This window comes from Neolamprologus brichardi, chromosome 15 (assembly GCF_056152115.1).
Source record: "Neolamprologus brichardi isolate AB-2024 chromosome 15, ASM5615211v1, whole genome shotgun sequence".
In the NCBI taxonomy this organism is placed as follows: Eukaryota; Metazoa; Chordata; class Actinopteri; order Cichliformes; family Cichlidae; genus Neolamprologus; species Neolamprologus brichardi.
In genome coordinates this window covers 3050135-3065188 of record NC_142118.1, presented here as the reverse complement: position 1 = coordinate 3065188, position 15054 = coordinate 3050135, and the positions used below count along the sequence as shown (strand labels likewise).

General features: G+C 43.3%; 1 protein-coding gene across 3 annotated transcripts in view; it reads right to left on the bottom strand.

The window, feature by feature from the left end:
• The window catches only part of bcl11bb (BCL11 transcription factor B b), a 36855-nt gene extending 25117 nt beyond the window's left edge, over nucleotides 1–11738 (bottom strand). For 2 of the 3 annotated variants that reach the window (XM_006792995.3, XM_035908723.2), the window contains exons 1-2: nucleotides 10971–11736; nucleotides 3571–3954 (exon numbers count right to left, since the gene is read on the bottom strand). In XM_006792995.3, coding sequence (XP_006793058.2) covers nucleotides 3571–3954; nucleotides 10971–11034 — 448 coding nt within the window. In that variant the 5' untranslated portion in view covers nucleotides 11035–11736. Of the gene's footprint in view, nucleotides 1–3570; nucleotides 3955–10970 lie in introns of all 3 variants that reach the window. The other variant, XM_035908722.2, reaches the window with a different exon arrangement.
• Nucleotides 11739–15054: the final 3316 nt, after the last annotated feature.

Genomic DNA, 15054 nt, shown 5'->3' with positions numbered 1-15054 from the left:
CTAGACAGTTAAAAAAGATTTTACTATTATCAGTGCTGGTTGGTTATTTTGTAATTGATTTTTTTTCCACTACTGGGTAAAGTCTTAGTAAAGGGAAACAACATCGGTGTACGCTAAAATTAGCAGGTACATCAAAAACAAGCTGTTGCAGGTTTGTGGTTAGTAGATATTAACCAGTCTGTATGATAGTGGCACATGCAGCTGCAACCTGTAATAGTCTTTAACTCTGTAAAGCCTGACACATTGAACGATGGCTATTTTGAAAGTATATTTTATAAAATATGAAAAGTATCATTGCTATTTTTTCTTCGAATATATTTGATATATAAATGTATTCACGGTGCAACGCTGGTCACGACTGTATATTTTTAAATCAAGAGCAAATGTTTTTGAAAGTTTATAGCAAAATATTGCACATATAAAAAGACATCAAAATATAAATTTTAATAATTTACTCAAAGTGTAAGTTTATTACAGCTACATGCAACTTTATGCAACATTGTTTCACTAAACAGGAAGGAGTGTGTTTAATTGATGCTGTTTTGTAATTTGTATCTGTTACTCCACACGTTATTAACAAAAAAATCTTCCCATATGGAAAAGATATATATAAATCTTATAAAGTTCGTATCTGTTTTGTATGAAACTTGTATGAAAAGCATACAAGAGTGAAAACACATATAAGATCCCTTGAAAAATTATATAATGAAACTTGTATGTTTTGGATACTTACTAACAAAATATATGAAAGTAATGAGAAAGTGGCCACTTTCATGAGTAAATCATGTATGTTTTTACTATTTCTTTTCCATATGGGTTTACATTAAGAACCTTTAACTAGTAAAGTTTATCTATTTTTTATTCACTTATTTGATTTATTTCAGTATGTCAGTCACTGTCTGAAGTTCCTTTACGATCCATAAGTGGGCGGTACACATTCATCAGATCGTATATAAGGTAACGCTTAGAATATATGAAAGGTTTAGAAATTTTAGACTGTATTTAAATATCACATTAATCAGATTTCAAGTCTTCACAAACAAAGGCGGAGGAGCTTTAGCCTGCTAGCAGTTCTCTTTTTGAATGAAAGGAAAAGGTAGCGTTTGCCAACGAAGTGGCGTTACGTCAAACTTTACATTTCAATCCTTTGATGTTGTTCTGAAGAATCTGAATTTGTTTTTCCTTTATCAAAAGATATTTTTAATGCACACTAGTAAAAGAGATAGCATGGCATGCTCAGTAGAAGGACATAGAAAGGAGGGTGGGACACTTGCAGAAAACTGAAGATCTGTACTGAAAAATGGTAAACGTGGAACTGCTGAGAGACGCTTGCCATGGTGAGACTGAGAGATGGTAAACCATGCAGGCAGAAAAGAGGAAAAATACCAATATATTCATGTTTCAGGACAAATGGAAGCTCTAATTTAAACGACGTGGTAAACATTAAGAGCCTGAACACTGGTGCAAGCCTGTTTTAGCCCTGGACCTCACAGCTTCTTCAACTCCACTGGCATATGACGAACGATATCTGAAAGCTATCTTCATGTCTTTGCACAAAAACACATCGTACTATAGCTGTTGTGCTTTTCAGCAAAGATTTACACACTTATCCAGCACACAGAGGTAAACAGGTGGCAGCCTACATTAGACAACATGGATCATGTATGTTTGTTCAGAAAAATAAGATGGCATGGACTTCATGTCTCCACTGAGAATCATCTCAGACGCCTTTGTAAAGTTCGACTGCTTTTTTTCGTATTTTAGGCGCAAGCAAGGCGGGTTGTGCTTAAATGTCCCCGCGCTGTCCACAGTGCTGAAATAAAGAAGCACACAGCAGCCTGTTACTGGCTGTGCTTGAGTTATTGTCATTGCTTACATTAGATCGGTGCTGCTGGCGTGTATGATGTTCAGATCAAGTGGCCTGTCTGTGCCTTTGACTCTGCGTGTGTGTGCATGTGTGTGTGTGCAGTTAGGCAGTGCAGCTGCTACGGCCGAGCGTGCTCTTCTGTGCCTGGCGTCTTTGCCTTTTTGCTGCGTCTGTAAAAGTTCCTGATCGCTGTGAGCCCTGTACTCGTTGCTCTCATAATGACATTGATTTGGCCGTTGTGGTGTCTGTATGTGATGCAGCATCCTGTTTTACTGTGATAGTGGTGCATCATTGATGGTTTCACTAAGCGTGCATGCATGTCTTTGCAGTTCTTCGCTCTCATAGGAGTTGTGTTTTGTCTTTCACCCAATTTAGGTTAGAGTCGCTGTAAATATGGTGTGGTTGTCAAATGACAGCAGCTGGTGGAGCTCTAAAGTGTCACAGTGAGGTTATTGGGTAAGATACTGTTTCACATATCAGCTCTGTTGCTACAATCTTTAAAAAAATAAATAATAATGTTACAAACTTACTGAGGTTTACTCAGGTTTGCCTCTGAATCTCATCAAGTTTGGGATCAGATACTTGAAATCAACTTTCTGCTGTCATAAGTTCACCGTCGCTTCTACTGTACATGTGTGTAAATATATTATAAATTAGTGTTACACGAGGACGTAACAACATAACGTTGTGCTGACCGGCTCCTGCATTAACTGCATAATCTCGCATGTAATTCTACTCGGTAACTTTCACAATGAAGCCATCTTCCCTCTTCTAACCAGCCCTTTCTGACTCTACTGGAGTCGGTGTAATCCTGGATACCCTTCCCAGCTCTCGGGTGTGATGGTGACTGTCTCCCTCCTGATAACTTTGAATTGGTTTCCCTCCAGCGCTGGCACTCTCCAGGCCTTGCCCCCCACCCCTCCGCCTTTCCCTTCCCCTCACAGCCAGATGAACGGCCTTGCTGCTTTATTAATCCCCTTCTCCTCACCACGCACACAGATGAATTTTAATCAGCTTTCTTAACCTCTTCATATGCTGCAGGATTTCTATACAAACGTTCAGACACGTGAGGTGCACTCAAAAAAAAAAAAAAAGGAAGAAGAAGAAGGAAAAAATACAGGCACACACAAATAGACACACACATTCTGGGGGCGGCTCCTCTATCACCTTCTTTCACAATTGGTTTCAGCTGAAGAAGTCCTTGAGGCCTGCGAGTGTGCGCGTGTGTGTGTGAGTGTATGTTTGTGTGTGTTCTGGTGTGTGTGTGATGTTTTACTTAAAACGGAGCAGAATAGACACACAGTGCAGCTCTCACTCACTCTAATAAAATCATCTCAGGCTACATTAATCCCTCCTGAAGGCCACTGTCAAAATAACAAACAGCTGGGATTCTTTAAAGAGAGCTATCTGTCTCGGACAGGTGAGAGACGCGTGTGCGCCCGATCCAGGTGTTACTCGTGTTGTGGGGACCTAAATCCGTTTGCTCTGCCATGATAGGCCAAGTGTCTTACTGACGGGGACAAAAACGTGATATTTTCAACACAGCGGGTTGAGGTTTGGGTAAGTGTAGTAAAATGAAAGCAAGTCGACAGCAAGTCCTCTGAAGTCACAGATATAAAACTGCATGTGTGGATGTGAATGCTCATTTGTGTAAGTGCGCCTCTTGTGTGCCTCGATGTGTGCCGGTGCTACAATCTCTTTACCTCCTCTCTCTTGTTTCGGGCAGATCCCTTTGGCTGGGGTCAGCCTCCTCGCTTGATCCTCCTCCCCTCCTGGGGTCACCTGGACGCCCACTTCCACCGGAATAGCCCCTCTTCCCAGCTCCAGTGACCTGGCCCTCGGAGAGATGGGAAGGCCCATAACCCCGCCAGCCGCCCCAGGTTTGGAGAAGGACCCCAGTCCGCCAATGGGCCCCCGGCACAGACGGCGCTTGTGCTCGATGAAAACCAGGATATCACCCAGAGGGAAGTTAGTCTGGCACTGGCCGCAGGTCAAGAGGTCATGCTCTCCAGATGCTCTCCTCCGAGGGCTCGGGGTGGACAGCTCAGGAGATGGAGATCCTGCCCCTGAGTCATGATTGGCGTCTGCTGCCGAAATAAGAAGGGGAAGGTAAAAGATGTCAGTCAGTGATGTTATTTTAAGAAAGATAGTTAGAGCCAAATATAGAGAGGTAAAGGGAAAAAACACCCAGCGAGGTTAGTTATCCCTGAAACCATTACCTGATGAAAGCATCTCTTCCTACCACACAAGATGATCATTACAGTCACAACTGTGTGTCACTTTCATGGCATGAAACAACGCCGCTGTTAAGTTGCTTCGCCCAGGCAAACACCTGCACTGCTTATCCGTGAGAGATCTGCGTGGGCTGCACCCAACACATAAACTCCACGTGCATGTGTGTCTGTGTGCACATCAGCCTGTGTGATTGTGTGTGTGGCCAGGAAGCTATTCATCTCACAGTGCAGGCTTGGTTTCCGGTGAGGGCCTTTTGCTGCACTAAGCTGTCATAGCTAGACGGCTCCCTACACCACGGGAGCCCCAGCTCGTGCAGAACAAAGTGTAGAGTAACGTAGGCCACATCCACCACCCTGTGTGTGCGCGCGTGTGCGTTCGTGTTTGTGTGCATCCTAGAATGAGCGAGAAGAAAAATTAAAAGGAGCGAGAAGAGAAAAAAAAGTGTCTAAGTGCGTGTGCACATGAATGGATCAGGTGAGTTTGAACAGCGTATTCTCCACAGACAGAAAATCTATAAAGCCAAACCCGAGGTCCTGTTAAGAGAGTAAATCTCATTCTTTACAGATCTGACACGGTCATTAATAACATTTACACATCCTTCCCTCTGTTCCTCCCCGATGGCGCAGACTCTGTCCCTCAGCTTAACGTAAATCCCTCATGGACAACCTCCGTTTTTTTTTTACATTTTAAAACACCACCCTGATGTACCGGTATGGAAATGCGTCCTGTTCTAAAGAGCCCCGAGGAAACCTGAAGCTCCAGAGACTGAAGGCGTGTCTGAGCGAGCGGGTACCCAGGGAGAGGTGTTGATGCCTGGGAGAGGAGCGTAGCAGCACTTGCCTGTCTGCGCCCGTATCTCCCCCCCTACCCACGCCCCCACACCCCTCCCCCTACACCCCTTCTTCTTTGCCTCCTTTTCTCTTTTCCTGACACCCTAATAATTGCAAAGATTAGACAAAGAGGGCGTGTGCTCTCGCTCTCGTCTTCTTTTCTTTTTTTTTGTTCTGCTGTATTTATCAGACCAAAGATCCTAAACCTTCTTATCAGCCATCTCACGCTGTCAGGGAAGCATCGCATCGCTGTCATAACGCTTAAACTCGGGCAGGATTGGGGATGAATACTAACGCATCCCCCTTTTTTCACCAAATTATCATTATTATTATTATTATTTATCATTTTCAAATATTTCTTTGTAACTACGATCCCCCCACCACCACCACCTCCACCACCCCCTTTACCAAATCACCCATCCGCCCACGTATACACTCATACACACTTTCCAGTCCTCTCATTCCACCCTGGAGTGATGATCCGATGCCAAATATCTTTTCTCTAAATGGCGATGGCTTCCTGGACGCCCGCCAAATAATTTCCATCTCATAATCTTTTGGCGGCAAAGAAGGAACACAGCCGCATATTTACCTACAGTTCACAGCTTGTGACCACGATTCGCTCGCGCAGGCAATGTAACTCTGCATGTATGTGCAATGCATACAAGTAGGACGGTGCAGGAGACGTTATTTTATTTTTTATTTTTTACTTCGGGGAAAAAAAACAACAAAAGAGAAAAGAAAGAAGACAGGTGGCATGAGGCTCGGATCCTCGTGTGAGAAATGAGAAAATGAAAAGAGAAAAAAAAGACGACTACAAGTCAGCGAGCTGACAGACACCTGGGCATTTGAACTCGACTCTCTCCCTGTGAGAGACAGAGACAAATAGTGAAAAGGCCTGTTTGTTAGCCTATGGTTGAGTAACACGGCCTGAGGCTGAGGCAGTAAATTAGCAGGAGTTGGCACCGTGACTGTGAATATCTGGAATATCAGTCGGACATCTTCTGAAAACCGCACCCCTCTCTGAAACCCGCGCACTCATCTGTCCCGAGGCTCACCTGTGTGAGAAAAACATGTGTGCAAGAAGGAACCGAACGTGGAATGCTTGCGGGGCGGGAGGGTGGTACAAAATAAATAAATAAATAAAAATCTTGGACACAAGCAAAATGGAAACGTGAAAGAATAACAGACTAATGTAGCCGATCACGGTGACAGACAGCGTCTAATTCCTCAGTATAAACTCCTATGTGAGAGGAACGAGCTTGATAGGTAAAGGAGCATAGCTGACACGCTGTCAAACATGCCATCGTTGGCGAAGGCGTGATGATGGCAATGAAACCGGGCTGTCTGACATGATAGCACACATACTTTATTTCTGTCTCTTCTTCTTCTTCTCTGTTTCTCACACACACACATATAAACTTGGAGTTATATTCACCCTATGACAGTCCTGCTACTCTGCCTTATCAAGTGTGAGTTAACTGAGGCAGCCTTAGAGCACCCCCTATCAGTTTGATGAGGAGAGAGTCAGTCATTCACTCCACTATTACTACTGCTGCTGCTGCTGCTGCACACAGCCACTGCACAATATGTACCAGATGGGAGCTCAAGACAATGGGCCTCTTTCACCAAAATTTCCATCTTTGTAGAAGGTCAAAAAAAGCTGTTCAAAAGCCAGAAAACACTTAATAAAAAAATATTTTTGGGATTTTTCAGATACTTATAAGTGCAAATGCTGAAATTGATCCCGTGTAGTTTGGCTATGCTCGAGCGGTGATTAAACTGGTAAAAAGTTAGGTGGGTGAAACCTGCCAGGGTGCATATAGGAGGACTCTGGCCTCCAGTCATGTCCTCAGACATTAATTGCACCTATAAGTCTTTCTAATCCTCAACTATTGTGTTTGTTCTTATATGTCCTTATACATGACGACTCCCTCGCAGTTTCACTGTGCCCGAGGTGAGGGCAAAAGCAAGGAAATTTGACAGCACGGTAAAACAAGTTCTGCTCTTCCCAACGGAATAAAGGGAGGGGGGGGGGAAGTCAATTTTTTTTGGATAAGACACAATTTTCTTTTTTATTTTTTTTATTTGAATTTGACGAAATGCCCCGAAGAAGCAGTGTCAGAACAGAAAACCACGAAACTATTTTCCGCTGGTCTTACACAACACTTTAATACCAGCTGCGCGCTCTGTTCGGCAGTTGAAAGGCAGAGGAAGGCCATGGGCACTCGTATGACAGTCGGCCATAGCGTATGGGTTCAGACCTGTCTCCCTCTCTTTGTTTTCCCCCTTTCCATTTTGCTGAGCTGAGAACACATGCACACACACAGAAACCCCCAAAGGGGAAAGTTGGGAAAGATTCACGCTGTCGTTGAAAATAAATGACACCAGCAACGACGCAGATGGTTGCAATCAAAAATTCAAACGACAAGCGGCCTCGCTTAGCCTCTCCCCTTTTTTCTCAGCAGCGATTGCCAAGGAGAGCTGCAACAGTGTGCGTTGTGAAAGGCCAGGCCTGTGTGTTTCATTATCATATCACCATTTAATCTGTAGCAGCCCTATTTCTTATCATAAATCTTAGATTATCAGGCCTGAAAGTGAGCAAAATACGACTGCAGCTGACTGCGACTTGTCACTAAATCGCTATAAATGACTTGCAACCTCTGAGGCATGACATTTGGTGATATAAATCAAATTTGCCAAACAATTTTTAGAGATATCATAATAATAATAATAAAAAAAAGCCGCTTTATAAGCATTGCAAAACGGATTAAACGTGTTCGATAATATTGAAATATAGAAGGAAAATCGGCGAACGAACTGCAGCACTGCCTCGCAGCGAATCATAAATCGCTCAGCAGTCATCTCCCCTGTGAGATTATCATCCGGTTACCACAATGTGTGTGCATATTTACTGTGGCGTAAGACTGCGTACGGTGGGTTTCTCCCCATCATTTGACAGCCATATGGTGTGCATAAAGAAGAAAACATTAACTGTTTCACAAGTAGCATGCCAATTCAGAGGGTAAACAGTTATCACGAGGCGTTTCCACGGCTGAATCCAGAATTCTCAGAAATAAATCTGATTCGAGATTGCAAATGCACCACTCTCTGAAGAAGGGGGGGGCAAACCTGGGATGCTAAACGCCAGTCGTTCCACATTAATTTGACTAATTCATAAGGATATTTGTGTGACAGGTCTCTCTTTGTCACGGATGACTCCGAAGCTGAATCACCGAGCCTGAAAAAGCCTATAGGGATGATTTCCCTGTAAGGAAACCGAGAACTATAAACTGCTCCGGCTGAATCGGCCTGCTGCATTTGTCACAGCGAGCATAAACAGATACGTGCTGATGTATTCTGAGCGTGGCTCTTTCTGCAGTTGCACAGTATAGGCAGAGTCTACATAGAGCCAGCGTGTTCCTTCCTTGCTGCATACTTGCGCACCGAGCGCCTCGACTGCAGTTACAGTCGCTCGTTCACCCCTTTAGATGTCTGGCCTGGCAAGTACACAGGCTTCTGCTAAGCCTGTCCAGAAATATGCAGATATTCAGGTTCTGTTCATAAGTAGTGCATGACCTGTAGGCCTGCAGCTGGCACAAGGCTGTGCTCTGTTACAGTGAGCCATGACATGTGATTTGATGACTGCTGGTGCCCTGCAGAAGCTAAATATCATTACTTTTATAAAGAGATACGCCGAGACTGGTCTCGACAGTCGATACCAGTCGAGCTGCAAAGCGATATTAAAATCAAACTTTCTTTTTTCTTTCTTCCCGTCTTTCTTTCTTTTTCTTTGGCAGTATCTCTGTGCATGTGTTGACTTAATCAAATAACAAGTTGGCTTTCCTCCCACTGCCCCCTTTGTCCTGCAGCCTGAGTTGTGGACACAGGTCCAAGTTCTCCCTCTTGAACCTGAGCCTCTCAGGTCTTTGCCACTGCTGGAGTATTTTTTTTTAGTAGGTGACACTGAAAGAAGATGAGAGCCAGGCCCTCTCTCCACACATTTCCCCTCCTTTCCTCCACCCTGTACTCGACCACTCCTGTGTTATTAGGCTAAGCACCAAAACATTTGTCAGCATTTACAGATATTAAGTTGTTTTGTGACACTTGCAAGTTTTATTTTTTTGTTTTTCAAGACCAGGCCAGAGATGATTAAAAAGATTTCTAAATCCAGTCGTTTAAAGCTTCAGGCAAGAGCAAATGAATCCTGGGGACATTTCAGCGCAGCTTGAGAGCTTGGACAGAGAAATTAAGAAAATGAAAGCTGATCTGTGACAGCTAATTATCAGCCTAATGACATTCAGCAGGTGCAGAAGAAGAAGCAAATATTATTTTAGCCTTAATTTGTACGAGTTGACTAATAACAGAGGGATGTTATGTAAAAAAAGAGGAAAAAAAGCTGCAATTGTTAGACACACTTTATCCAGATTAAGTGTTAAACACACAAAAGCAGAGCCTGAGGTGCAAACAAAGTTTTGCAAATTTTTGTTTGTTTGTTTTTCGGTTCAGTCGAAAAAATGTGACTGGGGCTGAAATCATCTCCACCTTAATTAATTATCAGACAACAGAGAGAATCAGCCTTCACATCAATAGCTGCACCATAGCCAAGCATCAGCTTAACGTGGTGCTGCACGTTATCACAAATAAAAATAATTCCATTAATTTAACAAAAAACCTCCACCGCTGATATCTGGATGTGTCTCTCAGATCGCTCTGTGTGTCTGAAATTGGCGAAACAATTTCAGCAACAACAAAAACAGAAAGAAAGAAAAACTTCAGAGGGGAAAGTCAATGAGAGAGTGCCAAAGTGAATAGTGATGAGTCTAAATGTTAAATGTGTCGGGTGGGACGGAATGCACCTAACCGTTTTCAACGCAAAACAGATTGGCCAAAGATTACATCATGAACTTCTGCAATGAATTACCCAGATTAGGCCTCTATGAAATTGGATTTAGGCACAGCAGAGCGCTGGGAGATGAAGGTTAGATTGATATAATTGATTTGAAATTGGATTATAAGACTTTTTAATCATATGCTCGCCTCCCTAAAAAAAAGAAGAAAGAAAGAAAAAGGAAAAATCCTGCGCAGTTTTTTTTTTGCCGCACTCGTGAAAAGAAGTTGTGACCCTACGGATCCTAAAATGTGGCCCACGTAATAATAAGATTAGCAAATATAGTAAAATAAAATAAAATAGTGATCTTCCCCGTGTGTGTATGTGTGTGTGTGTGTGTTTATTTTCGTGCTCTGCTCCATTCTTAAATATTCTTCTTGTGTATCGCAAATATAACAAATCATTTTAAGTTTGATGCTTTGTGCCAAAATGTTAGAGTGTGTGACAAAAAGTGAGAGAGAAAAAGAAAGAGGCTATTTTTAAGAAAAAAAGAAAGAAAAAAAACTTTAATCGTGCAAACTCACCCTCTGTGGAAATGTTTAACAAAGTATCCACGCGCAAATGTGACACATCCCGGGAGAAGAGAAAACGTAAAATTGAATATGAATTGTTAGAGTACAACCTCAGTGCACATGTGTGTGTGTGTGTGTGTGTGTGTGTGTCTATGTGTGTGTGTGAGCACTCACACACACAATCAAGCAGACACCCCAGTTGTAGCTGTCATAGGATCGTCCCTTGTAGTAAAATCCACTGAAGCCGAAAAAGGCGCATGTAAAAACGGTCTCACTTACACTGATACAAATGATAAAATAGTTTAGAAGCCGTGCAGTCACTCGCTTTGAGTCTAAAAGTTTAGTTTTAAATAAGCAGCTGCACGGTATACTATTTTTTATTGTTTGTGCATTAGTGACATCACATGATCTATTTATTTTTTTCTTGTTCGGCGCATTTTTTGCAATCACTGAAAACAACGTGTGTCTTCGTGTTTTACTAAAAAGAAAAGTGCGTTATTAATCATTTTTAGTGGTTTATTTATTTATATTGGCCCGAAAGTCCGACTCGGGCTAAATAATAATATTGACAAAATTGCAAAGCAGTAAATGTTACGATAAAGGAAGTGATGAGCGTGTAAAGATTTTAACCTCACCTTGTATTGTCTCCCTGTGCGTCAACGATAAGTGCTGCGGGTTCACCTGCTTGCGGCGGGACATTGCCCCGGCATCTACTCTGGCATCGCCCGGTGAACGGCACTTGGAGTCGGCTTGGACCGTGGTGTCGGTCCTCTCTGGATCACAGGTCCCCGACTTCCCGCTCCCTTTTGTATTCCCCTGCTGCTTTTCACAGTCTTTAGCTGGAACTCGTCTTTTTATGTTTCTTTTTTTGTTTCTTTTGGAAAGATCACCAGTCGGACAGCAGCGCGATAAGGATGGAGGACCGCTCAGTCCACGGTGTCCTGCTGCGCCTCGGAGGAAGCAACACTTGGATTAAGGACGCCAAAAAAGTGTAGTTTTAGCAAGGAAGCGTCTGCAGACGAGTTAATGAGTGCGCCGGTAAAGTGAGCTTTTGCAGATTAACCAAAAAGGACAAGGAAAGGGAAAAAATCCTGGACTGTCCGCTTCTGCAGCGACCGCGGTGACAGATTAAGTAGCCTACGGAGCACTCCACCAGTGATGGATGTTGTCACCTATTTAACTCCTTTTCTTTATTTTTAATGATATAATTATATCATCTGGGTTCAAATGGTGGCTCTTTAGTTTAGGATTCCCTACAGTCCTTCCATCTCAGCAGTGGCGCGCTACAATGACCCTTTGGCACTGACTCCCCTCGCGCGTTTTGGCATCGGTGCGCAGAAACGGCAACTCTTGGCTCTCGTGGCAGTAGCCGCGTTGATTGAGAGAGGGAGAGAAAGCGACACAGAGAGAGAGAGAGAGAGAGAGAGAGCGCGCAGGCGGGCAGACGGACAAGAGACACCTCCCTCCCCTCCTTCCAACAAGCTCCAGTGTCTCCTATTGAGCCGTCTTTGCAGCTCACGAAACATGCCCTGTTTGGGGCGACCCCGCATGTGTGTGTGTGTGTGTGTGTGTGTGGTTGGTGTTGCCTCATTCAAGTTTAAGTGCGTCCAAGACATCAGCCACTACAGAGGTGTGAACGCCAGACAACACAGAGACAATTTGCGGGGGGCAACCAGCAGTGGCTCCCCAGAGCTCCACCACCAGCTTCACACGCAAACATCACTCAGCAGTGGCTACTTCACAGGCACGCTCATGTCTGGCTATTGGAAGCCGAGTCAAGTTAGCAGCCAAAATTCACCTTGACTTTCTTTAAGTAAATCAATCTGATCATTTCACCTTTTACCTATTTAGAACCACCACCTCATCATCATTGCTTACAGAAGCCTCACAGGCACAGATGGAAATGATCTTAAAACAAGAACAGCAAACACCTCCATCAGGTCCAAGTCAAACTTGGATGAAGGGTCACCTTTAATTTAGACAATTAATCCTTTGTGTTGCTGTGCGTTTGTCGGCTAAACGGTGAAGCAATGCACAGGACACATGGCACCATACATGCAGTATTTACTCACATTTGAGTCAGAGGGTGGAAAACCCATGCTGTAGCTTTGTTGTTGGGGATCATTTAAATATGTTGTGAGGCAACAGTACCCTCTGTTGGCACAGTCTGGAGAACCTGTTTAGGCGGTGATACCTTAATGCAGCATTACTAAACTCCATCCCTATTTTTAGAATGAAGCCTCCTTAATTTGCCATTTATACAGTTCAGCGTCTGAGAGAGAGTCCTTGGAAAAGCAGATCGGGTTCACTGAGAGGCAATTAATAGCACTAAGGGAAGGTAATTGCACACGTACGGGTCTGCATTGAGATGCGGGTTAGTACAGCTCTAATGCCACCGCACCATACAGTCCAAAGTGGCGCCGTGCCGTAATTTGCTTGAAATACATTGTCGAATAAAAATAATAGCCTCACACGGCCGTTTAAAGTTGACACTGTTTCCTCGTAGATCAGCAGAGAAGTGTGCAGCCATAGCAATACATTTTACAGCCCGCCATTAATAAAACATGGTGGGCAATTTTAAGAGCATTAGAAGTTTGATTGCTTCGGGGCAGGCCTAGGGGACTTTCAGGACAGTAATTATTTATATAAATGAAATGTCATCTCAGCTCTGGCTCAAGTAGACGTAACCTCAGCAGACGCCACATGGAAACACTACGGCACAACAGCTATCTTTCACAGATAGGCCAAGCATGTTGTCGAGCATATTGCTTTGACTGGAGCGCATAAATTCGATATGTGATATTACACGGAGTGTCTTCGACTCCGCGTCGGGCCAAGAGAGCAACAGCAGTCGCGGACATATTGAATGCTGAAGGAAAACATTATCCTGAGTTCACACACGCTCTCTCTCTCTCGCTCGCTCTCTCTCTTGCCATCCCTGCCGGCTGCGAGCAGCTCCTTGATCCTTACCCATGGGTTTCTCAATAATACATCAATGTCTCCATTATAGCTTGTAACTGCAGGCTCTGGGCAAAGGCAGTTTAAAGCTGGGTTGCATGGGGCCAACATACCACAAATACCCCACTTGTGGACACAGGAAAGGTTTTAAGTCCAAATGTTGCCTCTAAGGAGACATGCATCTCTCGTGCTGAGTGCGGTCGCTCAAGAGGAGGTACCTGAACACACCACGGGGCAACATCCAAGCAAGATGTGAAAGTTTTGTCCAACTTACAAGGGGCCACGGTGCTGACATGCAATCGCTTTTTCCAGAATCTACTGACTTTAGAAAGATCTGCCTTGTTTGTAACTTACAGTTAAGCATTAAAATAATGAGCTTTTGCATTTGCGTGGACACGCGACTCACCCGGCTTTGACTCTGGGTCACCTCCATCATTGCATCCCTCACGTCTTCCATTTATTTACTCTCCAAAGAATACAACAAAGACATTAATATAGTCCTAAAATAGACTAATGTACATGACGGAAACTGCACTTTATACAGTTTTTAGGTGAAGTGTGCAGACCTTTGGAGGCAGTCGCTTCAATGCGTTTAACCACAGCGTGACAGAGCTGACATAAACAATGAAAGGTCCACTCCAGGAGAGCTGGGGTAATATGAATATTGCTCTGGGATTTGCTTATAGTCGGCGCTTCATTATGCAATGTTTAATATTAATAAAGAAAGTATAAGTATATATTATTCATAAGCTGATTTACGGTGGCTGGTGTGTGTGTGTGTGGATTTGAGTGACAGATTGAGATGCTCCCTTGCTACAGGCAATACAACTAGACAAGGCTCTTACTTTTCTACAGGACACATCCTGACAATTTCTCCCACAGTTAAGAGGATTTGTCCGAGCAGGGGTGAATATATAATGCATGCAGATTCCAAATTTTAATTTGGACGGAGTAAATGATTCAATGCTGGCTTTTCTCAGAAGTGAGACTGGGCGGGTGGGGGATGCAGAGGGCACAAGATGTTACTTGCAAGCCCCGCTCTTATGCAGTGACATTTAAACAAGCACAGATGATGCTGCACCTTTCACATGTCAACAACAGGAACCTAAAGGAAAATTACTTTTCTAATATTTTTCATTTTCCTGCTTAAAATTCCTTTTTGGTTAATATGATAGCAAGTTTCCATTACCAATAAACACCACAAAAAACCTCTTTTTTTTGTCCTAATCAGTCCCTGTTCTCGCCTTCTCCTTTGCAGCAGGATGAGGTGGTAAACTTTCAGTCTGTCCTGTCTCACAACCTCCATGTTTGAACTCAGAAGCCATCGCGACAGATAATGCATAATAATTATTTGCAGTTTGAATCTCATGTGCATATATTGTTTTGCGTATAATTAATATCATCGTCATTCTGTGCATACAGCTCAAAACCAATATTTAAGGTAAATTCTAAACGTGTACGTATTGTTTGATTAGATAGAAATAACTCACGAGTAATATAGAAGATAACGCCGGCACTGAGGTAAAAGAATGAGGGATTTTCTTGTGTTTAATCAGTAAAATAAACCAGTGATGTTTATTTTAGGGAGTCAGAGTAGATTTGGACTCAGTGTTCTTTAGTATGTGCTCTCTCAGGCAAACACCGGCAAAACTCATCTACTCTTGGATCCAGTTGTGCATCAGAAGTATGTTTGTAACACATACAGATGTATAAAGATCTATAGGTATCAAAGGACAAAGGAAAATCTGCTTCAGTTCATGT